The sequence below is a fragment of the Rattus norvegicus genome, chromosome 1 (genome assembly GCF_036323735.1).
Source record: "Rattus norvegicus strain BN/NHsdMcwi chromosome 1, GRCr8, whole genome shotgun sequence".
NCBI lineage: Eukaryota > Metazoa > Chordata > Mammalia > Rodentia > Muridae > Rattus > Rattus norvegicus.
In genome coordinates this window covers 237,839,415-237,863,720 of record NC_086019.1, presented here as the reverse complement: position 1 = coordinate 237,863,720, position 24,306 = coordinate 237,839,415, and the positions used below count along the sequence as shown (strand labels likewise).

Below are 24,306 nucleotides of genomic sequence, written 5' to 3'. Positions count from 1 at the left end.
AACCATCACAACCCTCGACTTAAAAATAAAATAAAATAAAATAAATAAAAATAAAAATAAAAAACAATGTTCTGAGATGGCTCAACATGGGGAGAAAAAGCAAAAAACAACAACAACAAAAAAAAAAATTGGGGAAGTCTGAAACCTGAGCTTGATCTCCAGTCAATGTGAAAGGAAAGAACTGACTCCATGACATTGTCCTATTACTTCTACAAGCACACAAGGGCATGGCATGAGTGTGCCCCATCACACACACACACACACACACACACACACACGGGGTGGGGGGGAGAATAACTTTTTTAAAATTTCTAAAGTTTAAGAGCTTGAACTGAACAACCCAGAATGGCTGTGATGACAAACTCCTTAACCATAACAATGCTATGCCATTGTTTCTGTCATTCAGATTCCCTTTTCTCTAAATCTGTTGCTCCTATTTTTGTGGCAAAATGACTGTAGAGGAAAGATAGTCAGACAATATGACATGATAAAAAATATGGCGTTAGATGTTTGGATTCCCTGTTACCAGCTTGGTCATTTTCTTAACTCTCCTGGTCCTCAGTTGCCTCTTCTGTTAAATTAAGATAAAAATAGACCGTGTCCCTCATGAGGTTGTGATGATTAAAAGAATTGGAGTCACCATAGTACCATAATATATTATCTTTGGTCAGTGCATTTCAATGTCATTTTCTCATAATGATAATTGACACTGATTATTAAGATATGATCATAAAAACATCTTCACTTATCACTCCAGCTGTGTTCACAGAGGGATTAGAATAGAACAGCTTATCTTTTTTTGTCTGCCCATTGCTAGGCCATATTTCTTCTCTCAGAGTAAAAGCCTGAAGTCTGGAGACCGTAGGCAATAGATGCTATTAAATTCCCCTGAATCACTAAAGTTTCTCATGTTCTGTTCTACCATGAGAAATGACGGGAAGCAGTTTCCAGTCTTCCCCATGCCGACCTGTGTGTACCCGAAGTAACCTCCTTATGTATCCATTTCTCTTCTAAAGTGCAAAGTCAAACTCTCAGTAAGGAATGGGTTTCGGTGCAGGACACTGGGTGACAGCCATTCGCCCCATAACCATTTTTAAACCATGGAATTCTAAATGGGAAAATAAAACTTAGACTCATGCCAAAGGGTGTACTTGGGAATCTCTCATTCGGTTTGTGGATCCTGAAGTTCACTTCACAGAGGAGCGATATAGTAGTGAGTTGGAGTAACCATCCTGCTCTGAGAGGCACATGTGTGTGGTAGAGTCCTGTACTCTTGCCAATGATATCCACGCCACTTGCTTTCCAGGCTTCCTTGGTATGCACTTCAAAGGCAGGCAGGCATGGAGGCCCATGAAAAGCAACTGGGAACAAAATAGACAGAGTTGATTAAGTAAGAAGTGAAGTGATAAGCCTGGCACTCCGTTGCCAGAGCTTCATTTCATCACTCTTAAAGGGGAGGAGCTTAATCTGCTCCTTTAAGGGAAAGGGAAAGCCCTAGTGAGATGAAAACACTCACTATGAGCTCCTACTGCTGACCTGACCCACGCAGTAGTGACGTGGGATAGTTGTGGGGTTCCTGGGTAGCAGGGCTCTCCTGCGTTCTCTCATACTCAACAGAAATTGGAAATTGCAACTTTACCTAACCTTGATACAGTCTTCGTTCGGCTGTACTCTCCCTTACATAAGATCCACTATGAAATTATTTATTTTGTTTCTAAAATAAAATTTGAAAAGTAATTGTGATTGGTAGTATTAATTCCTAAAGAGGAGAAAGGCATTCAGGTAAATAATCAAGGTTCAGCCCGAAGGACACTTATAGAGCAGCACTTGGTACAGAACAAAGATATACTCCCTTATTTCTTTTTTTCTTTCATTCCATTAAATCATTTTAGTGTAGTAACTTTACATATGAAACCATTACACAGCTAGACTCAGGTAGCCCCTAAACAAACATATGGCTGGTTCCAACTTCAATGCGTTACCATGAACTTTTCTATACAGTCAGAATGGCCATTCTGAAGCTATGGGTCTTCGTTTTGGCTTTTTACATTTTACTGTCAATTATATTTTTCTGGTTTATCTACTAGGACAAAAAGAGAAATTCTATGGCAGACTTGAAACTAGAATACCTCACCCCAATCAAAATGACTATCAAATGTTAGAAAAGGTATCAGGACAGGGAGAGGAACCTCATTCACAGCTGGTAAGGGTGAAGCGGGCATAGCCATGATGCTAGTCAGTTTGGAGGACACTCTAAAAATTAAAAATAGGACAACCATGCAAGCCAGCTATTCCACTCTTAGGCAAATGCCTACAGAACTCCATATCCCACCATAGCAATATCCACACACATGTTTAATTGCTGCTCTATTATAATAACACAAAATTTGTGCCAGCATGTCCATCAACCAGTAAATATTTAATGAAAACATACATACATACATACATACATATATACATACATACATAAACACACACACACACACACACACACAGTGGGATATTATTAAGATGTAAAGAAAATTGAACCATGAAATTTATAGGAGGGCTGTAGAGATGGCTCAGTGGTTAAGAGCACTGACTGCTCTTCCAGAGGTCCTGAGTTCAATTCCCAGCAACCTCATGGTGACTCACAACCATCTGTAATGGGATCTGATACCCTCTTCTGGTGTGTCTGAGGACAGCTACAGTGTACTCATATAAGTAACAAGTAAATAAATCTAAATTTCAAATAGAAAAAAGACATACATTTAAAAAAGAGAAATTTACAGGAAAGTGGACAGATAGAATGTGTACTATTTAGTGAGGTCACCCACACTCAGAAACATACAAACTCACACATGCTTACTCACATATGAATCCCAGCTTGTAGTGTGCTCATGTTCATATGTGGACTGTTCTGTGTGGTGCAGTTTACCATTTAGAAAGGAGACCAAGGAAGGACGACAGTAGGTGATGCAGAAGGACAAACTTCTGGCAAAAGGACATGTGACTCATGAAAGAAGATAAGAAGCGAATTGTTATACTGGTCTCAACAAGGCTAGTTTCTAAGCAGAAAATACAGAAAGTGAAATCTAGCTGTTCTTTGACAGATGCAAATAAGAATGAGTTAATGTGTCTTGTTCCTATAAGATATCCATTCAGTTCTGCATTAATAACTGTTAACACAATTCAGGCTCCATGAAGGAGAGCAAATACAATTAATCTTCATACACATCTTTTGAATTTATGGAAATTTACTATCTATGCATTGAAGTGTATTTTTCATGAAAATTATTTAAAATTAATCTTTTTGAAAATTATCTTTAATCTTTTTTACAGTTCAGTCATTAACCCCATCCCATTCCACCTTCCCACAGTTCTTTATCCTATTCTTCCAACCCCCTGTCTTCAAGTTCCCCACTACCAACAGGCCTCCCCATTCCCTGGGGCCTCAAGTATCTCAAAGGTTAGGCATGTTCTCCCTCTGAGGCCAGACCAGGCACTTCTCTATTGTATATTTGTTGGGGGACCTTGGCCCAGCTTGTGTATGCTGCCTGGTTGGTGGCTTAGGGTCTGAGAGACCTCAGAGATCACAGTTAGTTGAGACTGCTGGTCTTCCTATGGGGTCACCCTCCTCAGCTTCTTCCAGCCTTTCCCTAATTCAACAACAGGGGTCCCAGAGTTCAGTCCATTAGTTGGCTTTAAGTATCTGCGTCTGTCTATGTCAGCTGTGTTTTGGGCCTCTCAGAGGACGGGCATGCTAGGTTCTTAATAGCTGAGTAGAACTCCATTGTGTAAATGAACCCCATTTTCTGTATCCATTATTCCATTGTGGGACATCTGGGTTGTTTCCAGCTTCTGGCTATCACAAATAAGGTCACAATGAACATAGTGAAGCACGTGTCCCTGCATCATGGTGGATCATATTTTGAGTATATGCCCAAGAGTGTGATAGGTGGGTCTTCAGGTAGATCTATTTCCAATTTTCTGAGGAACCTCCAGATTGATTTCCAGAGTGTTTGTACCAGCTCGCAATCCCGCCAGCAATGCTGGAGTGTTCCTCTTTCTCCACATTCTTGCCAGCCTGTGCTGTCCCCTGAGTTTTTGATCTTAGCCATTCTGATTGGTGTAAAAAAAAACCAAACAACCCAATCAAAAAATGGGTCATAGAACTAAACAGAGAATTCACAACACAGGAGTCTTGAATGGCTGCGAAGCGCTTGAAGAACTGTTCAAAGCTCTTAGTCATCATGGAATTGCAAATTAAAATTAGTATCTTAAAATAACTTTTCCCTTCCAAACTTAGATGTGATCCTAGAAAAACCACTCTAAATATGTAAGGCCCTGGATGCATTTCTCCATGGCTGAAAACAGTTCATCTCAAAGTTAGCATTTATACAGCATATACTTTTTTGTTTCCTACATCATAAATTTACTTCTTTTTCCAAGCTCATGTATGGACATAACACATTCAACAAAAATTCATTTACACCCCACTCCTATAAAACAAACCAAACAGTAGTCTATCTGGACGGTAGCAATATCAGACATGATTCTAGCCTTCAAACAATGTCTGCTTCCTAGGAGGATAAGAGTAACTAGTTTGTGGCCAGCCTGGGCTAAATGAGACCTTTTCTCAAAACAATGAGAAGGCTAACTGTGTAAACTGCAGCATGGCTTTACTTCTGTTCATTGCACAGGGACTGACACATTACTTGGGTGGGCATTCCTCCCGGAAACAAGCATCACTCCCCTTCTGACTCAGTTCACTTTATCCCCAAATGTAGTTCTCATCCGTGAAAGTTTTATTTGAACACGTTTAGAAGAGGATCCTATCCATAAAGAGGAAAATGGTCCCTCCATGTGTGTTGGTAAAGAGGAAAATTGTCGTAACCTTTAGTTAAAATGAAAATAGCTTTTATAACAAGGTTATTTCAATATGAGAAATAGGTTTAATCTTACTTTCTGGAAGAGAATAAAGGCCACGGTGCTGTGTGAATTTGGGTGGATTTATCAACCATATACAAGTTTTACACATATGTTTAATGTATTACCAATTAATAATAATCTCCTTCACATTAGCACCCCCCCACAGTCAATAGCACAGAGCTTATTGGCCTGAAGACAGTGTGGAGTCAGGAACCTTTATGAGCCAACTGACTGTTCTTTTTAAAATTTATGCTGGCATAGAGGTTTCACAAAGACAGTTTCTTTCAAGTATAGCCTGTAATTTTGCAGTATTCATACACCATCCCTCCCTCTGTCAAGGATCTCCCTTCCTTCTTCCCCATGCTTTCTCCCTCTATCTCTCTTCTATTTTCACAATACACACATTCACACACTCATATGCACACTCACCGCTCACACACGCACCCTCACATGAACACTGTAATGCACACTCACACATACATGCACACACTCATGTGCATGCACACACTCACACACATACATCCACACTCACGCTCACACACGCACACTCACATGAACACTCACATACACACTCACACATACCTGCACACACTCACACACATGTGATTTTACGTTTCAATAAAGAGTTCTAATGCCTGTGATAAGAAGAACACGCACTATTCATCTGTGTCTTTTTATTTCACATAACATGATAGTCAGTTGCACTGACTTTACATGTTTTTCGTTCTTCTTCATGACTGAGTAGCTCCGTTCGATATAAACACAGATTTCCTTTATCTGTTCACCTGTTGACAGATACCTAAGGCCGATTCCATAACTTGGTCACTGTAAATAACCCTGCAGTAACGGATACATAGGTATCTCTTTTCCATCTTGACTTGATGGTAGGCACGGAAATGGCACTGCTGTGTTATTTGAAAGTTTTGTCCCGGTGGACGATCTTTCTCCCTTCTGTGTGAGCATGTCCGGGATATTGCCATTGTGACTGCCCCATTTACTCAGCTGTTTCTAGGAGATACTGTTTAACCACTGCCCTGCTGTTATTTTTGGCTCTTGCAGTCTTTATGCCCTCTCCTCTGCAGTGCTTCCTAAGCATGAACCATAGTGTAGATCTGTCTATTGGGGTTGGGCTAGCCAATCCACTCATTCTTCCTCTGCTAAGTTGATTCTTGTCTCATTTCGAAGCCACCATGGATGGGATTACTTGCCTAGTATCTTTCTCTCCATGCTTTTTGTTACATAGAAAGACTACTGATTTTTGTGTGCTGATTCTGTATTCTGCCTCTTGGCTTAACGAATTCATCAGTTAAGTTCTACCAGAGTCCTTTAGGGTCTCATGTACAGGATTGTATTATCTGCAATAAGGGCCATTTGGCGCCTCTCTCTCTCTCTCTCTCTCTCTCTCTCTCTCTCTCTCTCTTCCTTTTGATTTCATCTAATTTTCTTATTAGATGTGATTACTGTGGTATCAGCAAGTTTGGAAGAGTCACATTGCATTGGTTTTTTTTTTTTCCATGTTTCTTGTATTGTTGTATTGGGACATGTCCACCAGGATTTGTATCATTGCTTGGATTTTTGGGGTTTTTTTTAATCACCTCTATTATCTCCATGGAGATATTTGCAGTGCTATAGTAGGACTTGGTTTGTAATAAGATTGGGTTTCCATTTGTCTGCTAGACTGCTAACTCAGCAGCATACACAGTGTGCTCTGGGAGTCAGGCTTGGTCCTCAGTGTGACTCTGAGAATAAAATGCTGTCTGTAGAAGCAACCACAATCTATGGCTAGGCCTAATAATAAATTGCTTTTAAAACCACATCTCCAAATCCAATCGTTTTGAGGTGGTTAATGAACAAGATGGGTCTGGTATGACAGGTGTTATTAATGGTAGAATGGGAATTAAATTATTACTGTTGGAAATCAGTCTTAGTGTGATGGAGAAAACACAGAAGAGAGGGCGGTGGAGGAGTTAATAAAGACAGCAAGAGCCATTAAGGTAGTTCAGGCTGAAGGAGAAGAAATAGGCAGAAGTAGGGAAATGTAATTAGACACCCTAAAACAGAAGCAGGGGTACCCCAAATGCCAGCCAGAAAGGTCTGTTAAAAAGTAAGCTACAGGAAGAAGAGGACAGAGCTAAATTGGCCTTCCCTGTGAAGAAAGAGCGCACAGGAGGGCAGAGCCTGTTTGAAGTTTCCTGCCTTGGCACCCTTGAGTGCAGCCTCTGCCTTGGTAGTTTCTGAGGGGAGAAATCACATAGCGAATGCCTTGGAGCCAGTATGCCACAGGGCAGAGCATTTGGACAAAGCCCGTGTCTACATGTTGGCTCCAAATGTCCCTCAGACATGACTTCCACCTACTTGAGCTCTGTGGTATTCTAATGAAGTTTTTACTCCTTATCTAGCGGTATTCCTCTGGTCAGGCAGCCCCGTACAGATTGGGGGACCAGGTTCCCTAAGTCAGGAGGTGTTTGAGAGGACCTTTTCCTCAGCGGGGGTGGGGTGGGGGGTGGCACTAAGTTGCTGACTCAGCAGCAGTTTCCAAAATGGATTCTTGCTGATCTTGATGACTGTTGGAAGAGAGGATTTTCCTCCGCCTCATATCTCTGATCTATGGATGTGATTGCCATGGACCGCTTTCATCCTCAGTTTCTTCTTCCTCCTCCTCCTCTTCCTCTCCTTCCTCTCCTCACGCCCCTCCTCCTCTCACTTTTTCCTTTCTCCCCTCTTTCGCCTTCTTCTTTAGTTTTCTTTTCCACACACCCCTCTCCCATTCTCTTCAAAATGTCTGTTGCTAAAAGAACAGTACAGACTTTCCAAGACTCTTACCTTAAGCAAGGATCCTTGCCCCTGTCCTGTGACTGGATTTTCTCTCGCTGGATGAGCAGCCAGTTGGAGTTAATTCTTCTGGAAGAGGCTCTGGACTCTGTCTCCTGCTAACCTCTAGAAAGTTTCCTCTTTCCTCAAAACTGTCGTTTCTTCACCGCCACTCACCTTGTACGGTACTGGTACCTGCTGTCAGCGATGGCCAGTGTATTTCTTTCCAGGGGGGTTAAACAGTTCCTGCTTGTGCATAAATGCGTCTGCCACTTAGACAGGTTTGTTCCTAGCCTTTAATTTCTGCCAGCGGCCTTGAAAGAAGTTAAAGCACTGACAGCCACTGTATGGTCTTCACTACAACTTTAATGCACAGTGCACAGCAGGTGTTTAACATAACTGTTTTTCATAGATTAAGCCAATACTGGTTAATACTGGTTGAATTGACTCCGTTACACTTGAAGTTCATTTATATCTCTACACAAAATCATGCAAATACTTAATGAAACATGAAAGCAGCAGAAAGAAATCTTCCTAATTTTTTAAGTGTCAGAAAGAGTAAAATTGAGGCTAAGTACTACATTAAAAAAATCTGATTGGGGTCAGATCTGTTGTCTGATGAACGAAGGCCTATTTAATTACAAGCTTTCTAGTATATAATGATTAGAATCTCAAGGGCAGTGCATAGGCCTTGCGACTAAAATACAAATCTTCTCCAGAGCTACCTGGCCACATGCAAGAACGACAGCTCAATTTTGCAACAAGAGATTCTCTCTTTTCCATTTCAACTCATTGTCAACCTTCAAGAAGAGCAAGGGAAAGCAACTGAACTGTCCATATTGGATACTCAGTTCCACATAGGTGAGGGCTTAGTGTGTTTAGTAATGAGTGGAACAGAGTTAGGGACAGTGAAGTGTTTGGCTTAAAATCGGGCAGAAGAGCTGCTAATGCTGATAAACTTAGCATTTCTTTATATTTGTGAAGTTACATACGGACATCAAAGTCTTTGCTGGGGGAAAGAAAATTTGATTATTTGATGAAGAAAAATGAGCCACTCAAAATGCCACAAGTTTTTTATTGAATATTATATATTATAATATTTATATTTAAAGAACGATAGTTTATATGTTGCACATTTTGCCAAATAGCATTACCTAAAATTTACATTGACACAGAGGAAAGTAGTTGGGACATAAGGATATTGACATTTAAGTTGGATATAACTTTCTAAGGACACCCCACATTTGAATACATTTAGATGAAAAAGACAGTTTATGATGATCACTACTTGGGTTAATAGAATTAGCGATTCTAATTAGGAAATGTTGAGGAGTATAACACGAACTTGTAGAATAAATGCTTTCTGGGCACTTCCGTCATGCTGTGTTCTTTCATGACTGCAGTAAATACGCCCCGCCCGGCAGGTGTGAGGATCTGGTGGCCAGAGTGACCCAAATCATTGCCATAAAGGTCTTTTCATTCTCAGTGAAAGTAAAACTCCGTGAAATTCAGACACATTTTGCCAGTGTTTATTATTTCATCCTTACCAATTTAAGTGTAAATTGCAATACAAAAAGCAAACAACAAAAACAAAACCGCCACCCACACATTTACAGATATCCATTTTAGTTGACATGTGCAAATATGTGAGAAATTCTGACACAAGTAACGAGTTTTATGTCGCACATTTGAAATGCTGAGGGAGTGTCCCCATGTCTTGTCTGATTCAGGAGATCTGTAAATCTGCCTTTATTACTCTTTCATAGTGCAGAACAGAGGCTATAGGAGGTCAGGTGAAATTGCATGAGAGAACGTGCTTTACATAATCATATATTAAAAATGTTGATGGGATGGATCTGGGAGGAGTTAAGGGGCAGAGAGGGAAGCCAATGAGATCACAGTATCTTGTGGGGAATGTTCTTCAAAGAATGAATAGAATTATTACATTAAAATAAGTAAAAATGTATTAAAGTAGTAGCAAAGAACTACTAATTGGACTAGGTCATTTATAAGGAATTTTATAACAATTATATATTTGAGTTAAATTGACTCGTAATCCCCTCTTTGGAGATTATAAGCTTTTGAATCCATGTTGATTTTTAAACCTGTGTCAAGGCTTCACAAAATTTGAGTAAAAAGAAATACGTTTTTAGCAAATGAGGGTAGCATCTGAATATATATTGAAGATAAAAAGATAGGCACAGGGCTGGAGAGATGGCTCAGTGGTTAAGAGCACTGACTGCTCTTCCAGAGGTCCTGAGTTCAAATCCCAGCAACCACATGGTGGCTCACAACCATCTGTAATGAGATCTGATGCCCTCTTCTTTGTGTCTGAAGACAGCTACAGTGTACTCATATACATTAAATAAATCTTTAAGAAAACAAGATAGGCAGAGAAGGAAATGTCTATCTGACACATGATTCTTTAACATACAAGCTAAATGTGTAGGTGTATCATGATAAAAGAACTAGAAGTCATAGATAGGTAATTTTCTGATTTTTTCCTCCTCTTAAAATTCTTAAACCGCTCCATTGAGGTACAATGTGCACACCTCAACATTTTCTACTGTGCATGCACAATTCAAGGGACATTTGTGTTTTTTTTTCTTTTTTTTTTTCCATTTTTATTAACTTGAGTATTTCTTATTTACATTTCGATTGTTATTCCCCTTCCCGGTTTCCGGGCCAACATCACCCTAACCCCTCCCCCTCCCTTTATTTATGGGTGTTCCCCTCCCCATCCTCCCCCCATTACCGCCCTCCCCCCAACAATCATATTCACTGGGGGTTCAGTCTTGGCAGGACCAAGGGCTTCCCCTTCCACTGGTGCTCTTACTAGGCTATTCATTGCTACCTATGAGGTTGGAGCCCAGGGTCAGTCCATGTATAGTCTTTGGGTAGTGGCTTAGTCCCTGGAAGCTCTGGTTGGTTGGCATTGTTGATCATATGGGGGTCTCGAGCCCCTTCAAGCTCTTTCAGTCCTTTCTCTGATTCCTTCAACAGGGGACCTATTCTCAGTTCAGTGGTTTGCTGCTGGCATTCGCCTATGTATTTGCTGTATGCTGGCTGTGTCTCTCAGGAGAGAAAAAGAGCCCCATTGCCTCTCCCTCCAGCCCAGCTCCAGTCAGCCATGCATCTGCTCTCTTTATCTGAGGTCTCATCCTTCCTGACCCAGTTTCTTACACTACAACTTTGAATTACACCCAATGTCTTTGCATAAAACCATCCTACATAAATCTATATAAAACCTATAGGATCCTGTCATGCCTCTCTTCCCTCTCGAATTTGGGGTAATGTTTCTAATTTCTCTGCACACTGCTGTGGCTGGATTCCTATCTCACCTGCAGCATGAAGTTTCCATTGTTTCTTCCATTGTACTCTATGGGCCGTGTCTGACTGGAAAGTATTAGGCGGGAATTACAGGGAAGTGATGGTAAAAAAAAATCTGGCGCTTCTACATTTCCAGTGTAGTGGTTTGTTTGTGGGTGTTCCTAGTTGATGATGGTTTTATTGAGGCCTTCAGATCACTTCACAGCATCTGCTCTAAGGCCTAACTGTAAGTGGAGTAAAACACTGTGGCACTTTGGCACAGGGAATCTGCTGGCTTAGGATGTGTTTCCCTCAGTGCGGGTATCTTGGATTTGCTTGTCTCTCTACTGTAGAAAAATGGTTTATTACTATGAGGTCATTAAATCATCCCAATTTCTACTAAATATGATTTACTTAAATCACACAATTGCAAGAATGCTCCTAGTTCTTTATAAAGCCATTTCTTCCCTGATTTAAAAAAAAAAAAGCCAATTTTTCCAAACAAAACAAAAAAAAACCCAACTACTGTGTTCAATGTAATACGAAGTCACTTGCTTAAAAAGTTGTGCTATTTTCTTAGAAAAAAAATTTTGCCATTTCTATTTTGGATTCGTTATAATTAAGATGCCTCTGCCTACATGGCCCTGTTTTAATGTTCCTGGAAAAGATTCAGGAGCTTTTTATGTGTGTTTGAGACAACATGCACAGTGTATGCTGTGGCCACCCCTTCCAGTTTCCTTAGGTCACACTGCTATTAGTTACTTCAGATAGCTGCCCCCTTTCTCTGTCTGAAGCCATCCGTTGCTTCAGTTTGTATGAAGTAAAGTAGCTATTCGTACTTCCTTCTGGACGTCTTTAGAGAGTAAAGTCCTTATGGTTTAAGCATCAATGGTTTTAAAAGTTGCTTCTCAATATTTTTATTGTTGACTTTTATGTCTTAGCAGCACTGAGGTTGGACTGTGACAAGAATAGGAACAGACACAAGTGACATTCGGCTTGCGGCATTGTCAGGGAAACAAACCCAGACACTGGGCTCTGTGATGTTGCCTCAGAGACTGAGGAGTTCCCTTTGCTCTCGGGGTTCTGACGGACTTGTGTAGAACTAAATTACTGGCTTTTGTCCAGAAAAGAACTCAAGGACTATGACGTTATGAAGTACAGTTGGGCTTTAGAAAGATATTCCAATCTGTATGTTAGTGTGAAGGTTAAGAGACAGAATGGCACTCGGAGAAGAAACAAACTGTACTCAAGTGTGAGGAAGTATTAACCAAAAATATCCATAGTGGAAAAATTATTGTGAGCATGTTGATCTTCAGCTTGTCCTTTCAATAAAAAATGCCTTAGATATATGTATAGGTGGGTATGTGCTCATTTACATATATCCTATGGCATCATAAACTATACACTGCCTTGGGACTAATGCTGTCCACTCATATATTCCAAGCATTACCCTAACATCAGTTTTACAGCTGCGTTACACGGCCATTGCATTATTTTCTTTTCCCGAGCTCCTATCGGTAGACATTCAGAGGATTTCCGGTTTTTCTAATAGAGATGATGCTGACTGAAAGACCCGTGAGGGGGTCTTGGGAAAGTTGTGGGTTTGCCAGAAGGGGTCCTGTGAACACATTAGTTGGGTGTTGTTCAGGGAATTAACCTAAGCAGGAGACTCTCTGTGTTGTGTTAGCCCCCGGTGGTAGTTCTTAGGCACTCCCACTTCCTAGGTCAAGAATTTGGAATTAGGGCTGGACGATGGCTCAGCAGTTGAGGAGCATCAACTGCTCCTTCAGAGGACCTGAGTCTGATTCCCACCACCCACATTAGTTGTGGGGTGTAGCTTACCACCACCTGTGACTTCACCTCCAAAGATCAAATACCTCTGTCCTTCGCATGGCTTCTGTGGGTACCCACACTCACATGCACAGACACAAACATGCTGGGACTCAATTTACTTCCTATGAAGTCAGCCTCCTCTCCATGTTCATTAACCACTTGCTACCCACTTTGGCTTCTTGAGTGACTCAAGCAACCCACTGTGTCCCAAGCCCACTGGGGACACCATAAATGACTAGGGTAATAACCCAGGCTTTTTCTTTCCTCTTCTTTTTCATTCATTTGCTTATTTTTAGTTTGTATGTATGCATGTATATATGTGGAAGGGTCTGTATGCCATGGCACATGTATATAAATCAAAGGATAATTTTCAGGGTTCTCCCCTCCTGCCACGTGGTTTCCAAGGACTGAACTCAAGCTGTCTGGATGGACAGAAAGCACCTTCACCTGATGAGCTATCTCACTATCCCAAGTAACAAGGCTTTGATTGGTCCCTGGTGATAGTGATATCACCCATTTACAGCTATGAAGATACACACCAATAAATACATGGTTCAATTTTTCACCTACAGTCAGAGTTAGCATTTCCCATTCAACTCGGATTTGTAAACATCGATCCTTCTACCTTTGTTTAGTTTTATATCCAGGTGAGGAAAATCTGGGTGCACTTACCATGCCTTGGCCCCAAATGGCCTGAATATGAACCCAGTTCTGCCAGTTCATAGGTCAGTGAACTTAGATAACACTTGCACGTGCATAGTTTCAGCTCTGGTTTTACCAGTTTACCTGATTAGTTATATTAAATCCACGTACGCCAAGTTTACTTCTGTGGAAGGGCAGAATATTTTTAAAGCAACATTTGATTATCCCTACTTGATATAAACTGCCATACAGGACAGGAAGAGGAGTTTGCAGAGAGGAAACTGGGAAGAGGGCAACATTTGAAATGTAAATAAATAAAATAACCAATTAAAAAAAAACACCAAATCATTGACACAACCTCCTTTAGGATCACAGTAATTCTACAGCAACTGCTGCTATTGTCTTTGGCAAGAATTAGGGTTTGCAGCAGTTAAGCAACTAGGCCAAGGGTCAAGAGACTGAGAGGGGTGAGAATTACAACCTAGACAGCTCTCAGTGCTGATCTCTTTTCCTACCCTGTACAGAAATGAAAAGCCCAAGTTACCAATAAAGAATACAATGTTTAAGTTGGATATCTGGGGTGCACAGAAATCTCGTTGTTATCTGGATAAGACAACATTTTCTCTCCTCTTGGAAAGTTTAGAATTTTATTCTTCTCACAACAGCTCATGCATCATTCCATCTTCTTGGTCTGTCCAAATTCCTTGTAGAAGTGAGTTTCCACATTTGTATGTTATTACGAACGACAGCTGGATTCATTTGGACTATACCAATAACTCACTAAACCTTCACTCGCTAATACAATAACTCACTAAACTATGCTTCAGCCAAGACTCGCCATGTTATTTCTTCGAAGCTTTGTTGGGGTCTGAATAATTGCTGGTGAATGATGCTGTGAGGTTCCAGTTCTCACACTCAGTGAGAGCTCCCTTGACTACTGTTAACTGACCATCTCCATCATGGCCCTTCCTCACCCTGCTAGTCTCCTTGTTGATCTCTGTAAGCCTGAACACACACTTGTAGCCCACCTAAGAGAAGGTGTAGGCACAGGGAGCCATATGGGCTGTATGACAGGCAAGCTCACTGTATTTGATCTTCAGTGCATGTAACCAAGGGTCAAGAGTTAAAATCGAAGGAGATTAGTGCCACGGAGTTTGATGGAGGAAAGGAAAAAGTGGTTTTCAAAAACCTGTGGGGAAAACGTTTTTGTGTATATTTTAACCGGAGGCAAGGAAAAGATTGCAAAAGGAAATGGATAATAGCAGGTATGACATAGGCCTCCCCAGTCCCAGCAGGGAGCAGGGTTAATCACTAAACTTAACTCTAGAAATGTTTGTGGAAGAGGAGTGTGATCCTATGATCACACTTGGCCACCAGCATATGAAATAGAATTGAAAGGAAAAACTTAGTACTGTACTCAGACTCATTATATGAAGTAAAATGAAACATGAAGTATACCTTTTTTCCCAGTTCCTGGGGGTACAAAATTAATTTGGATGTAGTTAGTTGAAACTCATAAGATCCAGCACAGTGAGGTTTGAGGCTGCATGTACATTGTGGCTTGTAAACTCTGCCCTTCTAACAGGATATCCTCCGTGTGACTTGGGTGGTAGTTGGGAGTCATTTGGGTCCTCTAGGAACCTGTTAATTTTAGGACAGCGATACAGTCTGCCCTATTAAGCCCAAAGGCTTTCGTTCATGCGTCCTTTCTGCCTGTCTTTAAGGTCCAGTTGAAGAGTGAAGAATCTAAAACATTTGCGATGAAGATCCTCAAGAAACGACACATTGTGGACACGAGACAGCAGGAGCACATCCGCTCAGAGAAGCAGATCATGCAGGGGGCTCATTCCGATTTCATCGTGAGGTAAAGGCACACCCCTGACAATTAGTGTGCCAGCTCCAAGTGGCAAATCAACTCTAGCATTCTCTCTAACGGTGTTCACCCTTCATGTGTGTATTTCATGTTCACTCACTCACTCACTCATACACACATGCATGCGCGCGTGCACGCACACACACACAGAGAGAGAGAGAGAGAGAGAGAGAGAGAGAGAGAGAAACTTTGAGAAGATTGTTCAGTTTTTCTAAGAATAAAAAGCTTGACTGTATATTTTTTAAAAGAATTATATTCTCATGTTCTTGAAAAAGGATATTTTTCACAAAATAGATATCAACTTTTAACATTCCATTCCTGTCATAGCTCTCTAAGACTTGAGAACACACAAAACAATACCAAAATCAGACTAGTTAGTGTTAATTTTTTTGAAGAATTTATATCTGTGTATGTGTGGAGGATATGTGTTTTTATGTTCAAATGTACACACAATGTGTGTGGAAGCCAGAGACTGATGCCTGTATCTTCTTCAGCCACTGTGCACGTTACTTTTTGTGATGTGGTCTTTCACTAAACCAGGGGCTCATTGACTTCCTGGGCTGGCTGTGCAGTGAACTGCAGGGTTCTGCAACCACTGAGCACTGGGCTTATACATGATTTCTTTTTTCTTTTCTTTTTAATGAAATGGCAGCTAATCCGTCCACTCCAGTATTTTCATAGCACTAATAAGATCATAGTGGAGAGTTTTTATATGCAAGAGAAACTTTTATAGTTAATGTTGCCAGTAACACTCATAAAAAGTTAAGATATAAATTTAAGTAACTATTTACAACCTATATGTATGAAAGAAAATACACTTTATAGCTACATACTACGTGCTTATGACCAGTAAGTTTTGCTCAAGGCCATGACTGGAATATCAGCTGAATCAAGAAACATACACATGGTCCCCAGCTCCGAAAAAAAAAGAAAAAAAAAACGTACACATGCATACCCATTTAGACTAGTCTGCTCTAGAAGCTTGTAGCCCCATAGCTTATGAGTCATTGGTGAGGACTCTGGCTTCCTGTAGACATGAGTGGCCCTCATTCTCATAACAAAACACCAAGACTAGTGGGTCAAAACACTGCGAGCTGAGCACTTGTGTTTATGATAGGAACATTGTAAATTATCTCTTACCTATTTTGAAATATTTAATGCAATATTCTCAACTATGCAAGTGGAACATTATATTAGAACATAGTCCACCAGTGTCTCTGTAACTTTGTACTACAAATACATGATACATGTGCTTAGTACTCTGGTTTAACTATATGTGTTAAAAACCTTATTATAGCATATACATATACATATACATGTATATGTATATATGCTTGTCAATTAAATAATTCACCAACTTAAAAATGAATGCTTTAGAAGATAATAATGTTCATACTTTTGTTTTCTTGCTTACTGTTCACAGGCTATACCGGACATTTAAAGACAGCAAATACTTGTATATGTTGATGGAAGCTTGCCTAGGTGGAGAACTCTGGACTATTCTCAGGGATAGGTAGGAGATTTAAATCTTTTCCGCCATGTTTCTGAAAACACAGTTGACACATAAAGACCTACAAAAAGAATCTGTTGCTAGCGCATATAAAATTATATCGACATTTTATGAATGCTTATATTTTCCATTGCAAGCGTGATGCATCGCCACAGGTGTATAGAATCTACCATAAGATTTGTAGCTAATGGTGTAGGTTAAAAGTCCACCTTATGAATGATCAGTAGGACAGAATATACATCACCCGGGCTGTGAAGGTTGGAATCAGCCAGCTCTACACCTGGAGCTCCACACTGTGCTTTAACCTGGGTGACCGGGAGCAGCGTCATAACTGTGGTCTGGGTTACCTGTCACTTTAATTGCACTAGTTTTTAGGCGGTCGCCCTGTCTACTGTTTTCTCTACCTTTCATAGCTCTGTTTTGAAAATCAACATGACTTCACTCATGACTCTTTTAGAGGCTGCTGACTCTAAAGAAAAAAAAAAGAATCCACTTATTTGGACCTTTTCACATAGACAGTTTGATTTGCCCTTCTGCCCTTCCTTGGGAGGTACAGTTTGTCTAGAGAGAACACAGTCATTTCTCTGAATTATTTTTAAAAAAAGTCTTCTACATCTTTCATGTCATTTCCATTTTTGTTGTTGTTTTAAAGACAACAACTTCGTTTTCCTCCAAGGAGCTTTGGTTCATTCAAAAGTCATTGTGTGCTCCACCCCATGGTAGAGACCAAATCTAAATTCTTACACTTGCTGAACAAGTACTCCGCACTGAGATACACCCCCCCAGGTATTGGATTTTTGCAAAGGGTCTGCTATGTATTCCAAGCTGCCTTTTGCTCCCTGTGCCTCTGCCCTCAGTGCTGCATGGTTGGTGTGTGCTGTTGAATTCTCACTTTTAGAAAAACACTTCTTTATAAAACAATTATTTTCTTATTTGTTCCAGTCTTGCCTTCAAGTTCTTCTCCGCTTGATAACCACCACTCCCAAATTTAAGAAGAGATAGTTCAGATTCCTGTGTGTCATCTGAATTTTAAATAGCTGGGTTTTTGTTTTGTTTTATTTTTTTAGATAGCCCGGGTTACTACAGGAGGCTCTTTACAAACTCTTGACTTAAGCTCTTCTTGCTAATGCTTTGTGTCTGTGACTCCTCATACAGCCTATCCAGTCAGTATTCTTTGGTCCCAGTGGCCTTACTCAGATATATATATATGTTAAAGAGATCTCTTTCTGCTGTATTATAATTTAATATACTAGTGCTTTGCTTGATGTACTAATTAAGAGATTAAAATAAAGCATACAAAGAACTCCTGTTGTTGACTCAGGACCAGGTCAACATCTGTACTAAGTTACCATATCACTGCAAATGCCTCTGTTATTGTTAGTTAATATTGAGGCATGATTTTGTGACAGGCATGGTGACAGCAGCCCTGCATATACTCTGATAAATAAGATAGATATGGTCCCACTTCTCAGAACTTGCTGACTGTTACAAAAAAATTAATGTTTTCATCAGTGAATTAGCACCTAACATTCTTCATGCTGTTCCACATTTTCAATTTGTTTCTGTGTCTAAAAACCTCTGTTTTCTGTTCATTCAAGCAGGATGTTTGTAGGTAGAATTAAACAGGAAGGTCTAATAAGCTGTACAGAAGAGCGATCAGCTATGCTCTCAGAGCTCTGTGAAATTGGTATTAAGTTCCCTTATTAGAACAATAATCATAACAACAGCACTAGAACTCAGCCTGACTGGAAGATTTGCCCCCTCACTATTCAGCTGACTTTTGTAAGGAAATAGCATCTTATGTTTTTTTTCTCACGCTACTTGAGATTACAGTTTGGCTGGTCGCATGTGACAGACTGGGTTTCTGAGAAAGCTAAACTCTGACTCAGCATAATAACAAAGGGTGACTGTGAAGAATTCGGTTCCCTTGGGAGGATTGGATGGACACACAATAGCAGCACGGGTTCAGTCCCCTATCTCCAGGGGTTGCGTTCTAATCCTCCCTTTTCCCTCCCCTGTGTCATCCTTGAGTTCCAAGAACATGGTTTTTACACACCCCTAGGGAACTTGATATGCATGACTGGGCTTTATGAAGAAAAACAAAGTCTGCTTAGTTCTCTGATATATTCCAAAACTGTGAAACCCCACATTAAAACTACGGAACCATTAAATGGAGAGCTATTATAAATGTATAGACTTGGATCCATTACCCTCGCTCACCCTTCCTCTTCTGTGCACATATATAATCTTATATAAATCTTACCCTTTTACTCTACATATATTTATTTCACCTTCTCAATTAAAATGCTGGGAGCCAAGTCTGTTAGCTCAATCCTGTAACCCCAGCAACTCAGGAGGCCGAGGGGAGAATTCCAAAGTTCAAGGTCACTCTAGGCAATCTAAATGAGACCTTGTCTCAAATATTAAAACAATAAAAGGTAGCTTTGGATATAGCTCGGTGGAGGGGCATTTGCATAGCATATAAAGATTCCTGATTTCAAATCTTACGATAAAAAAAAGATAATGAGCAAACAAACAGAAAAGAACTTGGTCACTTTGTTCACTTGTCCTCTTGGGTCCAGGGAGCAGAGGTAAGGAAAGCCCTACACTGCTAGTATACAGGATGTGCTACGAGACTATCAGAAAGCGGGTTCGCGTGACGTTATTCTTTATTGACAGGAGCCTTAGAACTTTGTCACAGGAAGAAGTCCCTGAGACCAATTTGGACTTCTCTTCCTTTAGCTGTTGGCTGTGGGGCCGTCTCCTGCCTTTCCAGTTGTTTTCATCAGCACAGAAAAGGAAGACAAAGCAGTGCTGTTGTTGTTGTTGCTGTTGTTGTTGTTGCTGTTGTTGTTGTTGCTGTTGTTGTGGTTGTTTTTGTTGTGGTTTTTGTTGTGGTTGATGCCGCTGCTGCTGTTAATGAGAATAAAACAGAGGAGACAATTCCATGTTTAGGAGCAAGAATAAGGACCCAAGGTGAAACCCCCAGGACCCCCATAAAAAGCTAGGCATGGTCCTGTGTGTCTAGAACCCCAGAGCTTGGGTAAAGCAGGAATAACAGGGTCACTGGAACTTCCTGGTCTCCTGCCTTAGTCAAACTTCAGAGAGACCCCATCTCAGAAAATAAAGTAGAGTGACAGAGCAGGACGTACAACTTCTGTGTGCACATAGGTGTGTATGCACCGAGGCACACACATGTCCATGTGCCATATACATACACTACATGTGTGTGTGCACACAAACACATATGGACAGAAACAGAGAAGATGAGAGGGGAATTAAGTTGATGCTATATGCAGGCAAGATTTGAGGCCTATTAAACAGACCCAAGCTACACACTGGAGTATTGTTTATGCCTCATATTTCCCAGGTTTATTCTTTAGTAGCTATTATAATTTATCATCTAGTCCATGGTATTTTTTTCTTCCAAAAGTTCTATTTTGTTCTTTGGGATAAGATAAGTGCAAATTATATTTTATTCACTTTTCTTCTATCACCAGAAACGTTCATAACCCCTGAGACTTAAAAATATAATTAGCTAATATAGTAAATATTTATTAGTATTTATATATCTGGTAGAATATGACAAAAGCACACTAGCTTGTTACTAGGATATAGCACACAGCATATATATATAATATATATATATCATATATATATGAGTATTATTTTAATCTAGTGAAGCTGCATGTCATTAGTTTTTTTTATTTGTTTGTTCATTTTCTTCCTGAATTTTGTTTGGAACAACTTAAGTGTCTCAGAAATCATGATTTTCAAGTCACACACCCCCTAAATTTCTCATCCCATGCCTTTTTGGCTAGAGTTTATGACCCTGACTCTTTTGTGGAGGGTGATTATTTAATTTCTTATCTGATGACCTAACAGATGGCACTGACTGAAGGTTATTTCCAAAGAAATGGGTCAGTCTACCCAATAGTCTAGCCACCCCGTTTTATAATGGGTCATAACCCTGCGGATTCATGTGCTCACTGACGATGGCTGTCACTAATTAATGATGCCTCATCTGATAAGAGACACTTTGTGTTTGTTACATTCTAGCATCTCAGGATTCAGTTTATGATAAGCTGAGTAAATACCATGATTAAATTTTAATATATATATATATATATCTTCTACTTCTATCCAATTGTCATTTCATGCCATTTAGCTAAAACAACAGCTCCCAAAAGACGCGTGAGAGCCTGTTCCCATAGTTTGACTTGGAGTGATGGAGCTGTCAAAGCACAATTTTCTATTTCAAAGAGCTACAAAGAATAAATGATTTCTTTCTTTGAGCAACTCTCTGAACAGCTGATAAAATAAGCTTTCACTTCTATTTAGACCACATTGGCATCACCATTACCCATTCTAATTGTAATGTTTTACTTTCAGCCACTCTAATGCTCTGCTCTGTGACTGCTTTCAGTGGCCTTGATCAGATACTTAATGGTACACCAACGTGCTCCTGATACACTGTTTGCATGTGCTGACCACATTAATCTCTCAGACTAAGATCCCCTTAAACCTTTAAAATAAGTTACAAAAATACTTACGTGTGGTATATACCCACTATAGATTGTTGAAAGGACTAGAAACCAACCTTCTAGAACCTTCTAAAGTCCAAAATGGCTCAGAACCAGGATAGGTACCCCTGAAGAAAGGAAGTAATTGTTCTGTGTATTCAGACAAGCCATGCAGTGTGAAACCCTCTAAAACCCCATTCATGGACTGTTTTGATTAGCCTTACTCTGGAATGTTTTATGTTCAGGGAAACTGAAGTCATATACAACAGAAGTGTGTGAATAGGCTTACTTTGTTAAAGTAAAGCATATATTTTCAAAGAAATGTTCTATTCTTGGGAGGCAAACACGCTAAAACTTTTTTAAGGGCAAAGGAGAAAAGGAATTGAGGATAATGCTCTAATCCTGTTCTAGTTCCAGGGATTTTCAATCTGACGAGGTTATCTACTTGTTAGAGGGCAATTACAGCCTAAGGAACACCATTCACTCCCTGCTATGGGTGTGGTCCTTTCCAGAGACCCTTTCTTGCCTCCTTTGAAATTCACAGTTGTGATTTCTCAGTGATGAGAGTTAAAGTTCTGACACTTAGAGTAGACGTCACCATTCCTAGAGCTTAATCTAACCTTGAACTTTATTTATAAGATTTGTGTTTGAGATAAGGGCTCTCTAAAGTCCAGGCTGGGTTCTTGCCTCAGCCTCCCAGGTACTGGATTACAGTCATACAATCATAGGCTCTCCGGCCTCCTTCATCTGTGTTTGTTTTAGTAACTGCCCAAGGGGTATAAAAGGTAACTGAGTCTGTACAGCTGAACGTAAATACAAATGTCCTGCAAAGCCATCTGCACCAGCCTTGGATTTGCAGATGAATTTTGTAAATATGCAGCCATATCTGCTGAGTTTGTTAGGATTCACTCTCCAGTTTTTAAAAAGAAAGGCCATCCAAATGCAAGCAGGCATCAGGGACCTGCCTATGAGCAGGCTCCCGCTCCACTGTTTCCTGGACACTACCTGAAGTTGTAGTAGCTCCTGTTTCATCGCAGCTGCTTCAAGAGCTGATAAAGTTCACGGTAACAGCCATAAATTCTGCAGTCATTCAATCGAACCTCAGTGCTTGAGGAAGAAGTAAAAGAATGGCGCTTATCGTAAGCCCAGTGAATAAATAAATGCAAAGATTCTGTTCTGGAGATGAGGAATGAACTTAGAGCAAGCTTTTATCATTATTTTAACTAATAAAGTTACATGTTTACACACGCACACACAGATGAGACAGAGAGATGGGAGGTGGAGAGAAAACGCATTCTTGTTAAATGCTGGAATATAACAGTTTCTTCCAGTGACTTTTTCTCCTAGCCGTGTCTCTTCCTACTGTTGCAAAGTCAATGGCACAGAAGGTAGATTCTGTCTGTCTTAATGCAGGAGACTCAGAGACCTAACCTGGCAGATGAGACGACATGCGCAGTGTTACAGCTCTAGGACATGGTTCTCTGCAAAAACTGGCCTCTCTCATTATCACACATTCGTAAGGATCATACCTACACCCTTTAGAAAGATCCAGATATTAATGGGCTAAAAATGACTATGAACAAATTCATATATTTAAGTTCATATATGTCTGCATGCTTGCTATGGAAGGTGAATAACTGCTGTTTAATATAACTTCTCCTTTGGGCTAGACATGTAGCTAAATGATATAAGACTTGCCTAGAATATGTGAAGAACTGGGTTTGATCCCATGTAACAAAGAATGAACAATTAATTAATTAATCAAATAACCTCTCATTTGAAAAGCAAACTGTCAGTAAACAGGTGCTAATACAGGACTCCTTCTCCTCCCCACAGCTCGGGCTCTGCATTTTTATAGAGCAGTGGGTTGTTGAGAGGATGCTGCTGATCCCTTCTCGAGCCTTCCAGGAAGTTGGATTTAACTGTCCCACTCATAATGGCAAAGAATTCCTTGGCTTGGTTCTCAGATGCTTTTAAAAACCTAATGGAATGGAAATCACGTGATGTGGGTCCCGTTAGACACTGGTCGCTGAGCCAACTTTGGTGCAGAAATATAATGAACTCGTATACACACGGATTCCTGGAGAATGAATTTGTCATACGGTGCTTGTTCTATTTTCCACTTTCAGGGGTTCATTTGAAGACTCGACAACCAGATTTTACACAGCATGTGTGGTAGAAGCGTTTGCCTATCTGCATTCCAAAGGAATCATTTACAGGGACCTCAAGCCAGAAAATCTCATCCTAGATCACCGAGGTTATGCCAAACTGGTCAGTGTGTTTCACACGTGGGTTGTGTCCTGAAGTTTGAAAGTTCTCGTGTTCATTTGTTAACAGAGAAATCTATTTTCCATTGCAGTGTGATAAATTCTTAAAAGCAGTGTTAGCACTGGAGTTTTTAATTTAAATGTATTTCAAATTATGGAAAGTATTATGAAAAATTAAATTGACGAGGTTTGAATTAATAAAAACCCCACAAAGCGTGTGTTCCAACAAGTGTTAGAAAAAAATGCCCTTGTTGGCATATATTCATAAACCTGAAAGCATGCATATGTGTATATGTATTTATACACACACATACACATATGTATACGTATATGTATATGTATATGTATATGTATATGTATATGTATATGTATATGTATATGTATATGTATATGTATATGTATATATAATTCTGTATCTCCTGCTGTTCAAATGCAATTGGAATTAGTACTATATGAGACCATGAACATTTTGTATTCAGTATTTAAGAATAATGCTCATGAGAAATGTTATCTAGGTTATGATAACAGTAACAGCGCTATCCATTGGCTAAGAGTTCTAAAGAGCTGCTGTATAAGCAAGGTTCTTCCATTTAAAAATGCTCAACTTCTAAGAGCTCTGGATCCATT

The 24,306-nt window shown here is 40.0% G+C and overlaps 1 protein-coding gene across 3 annotated transcripts in view; it reads left to right on the top strand.

The window, feature by feature from the left end:
* Positions 1-24,306, top strand: part of Prkg1 (protein kinase cGMP-dependent 1) — a 1,233,235-nt gene that overhangs the window by 1,188,464 nt on the left and 20,465 nt on the right. For all 3 annotated transcript variants that reach the window (XM_063271952.1, XM_063271955.1, NM_001105731.4), the window contains 3 exons: positions 15,231-15,370; positions 16,803-16,892; positions 23,542-23,683. In XM_063271952.1, the coding sequence (XP_063128022.1) occupies positions 15,231-15,370; positions 16,803-16,892; positions 23,542-23,683 (372 nt within the window). The remainder of the gene's footprint in view (positions 1-15,230; positions 15,371-16,802; positions 16,893-23,541; positions 23,684-24,306) is intronic.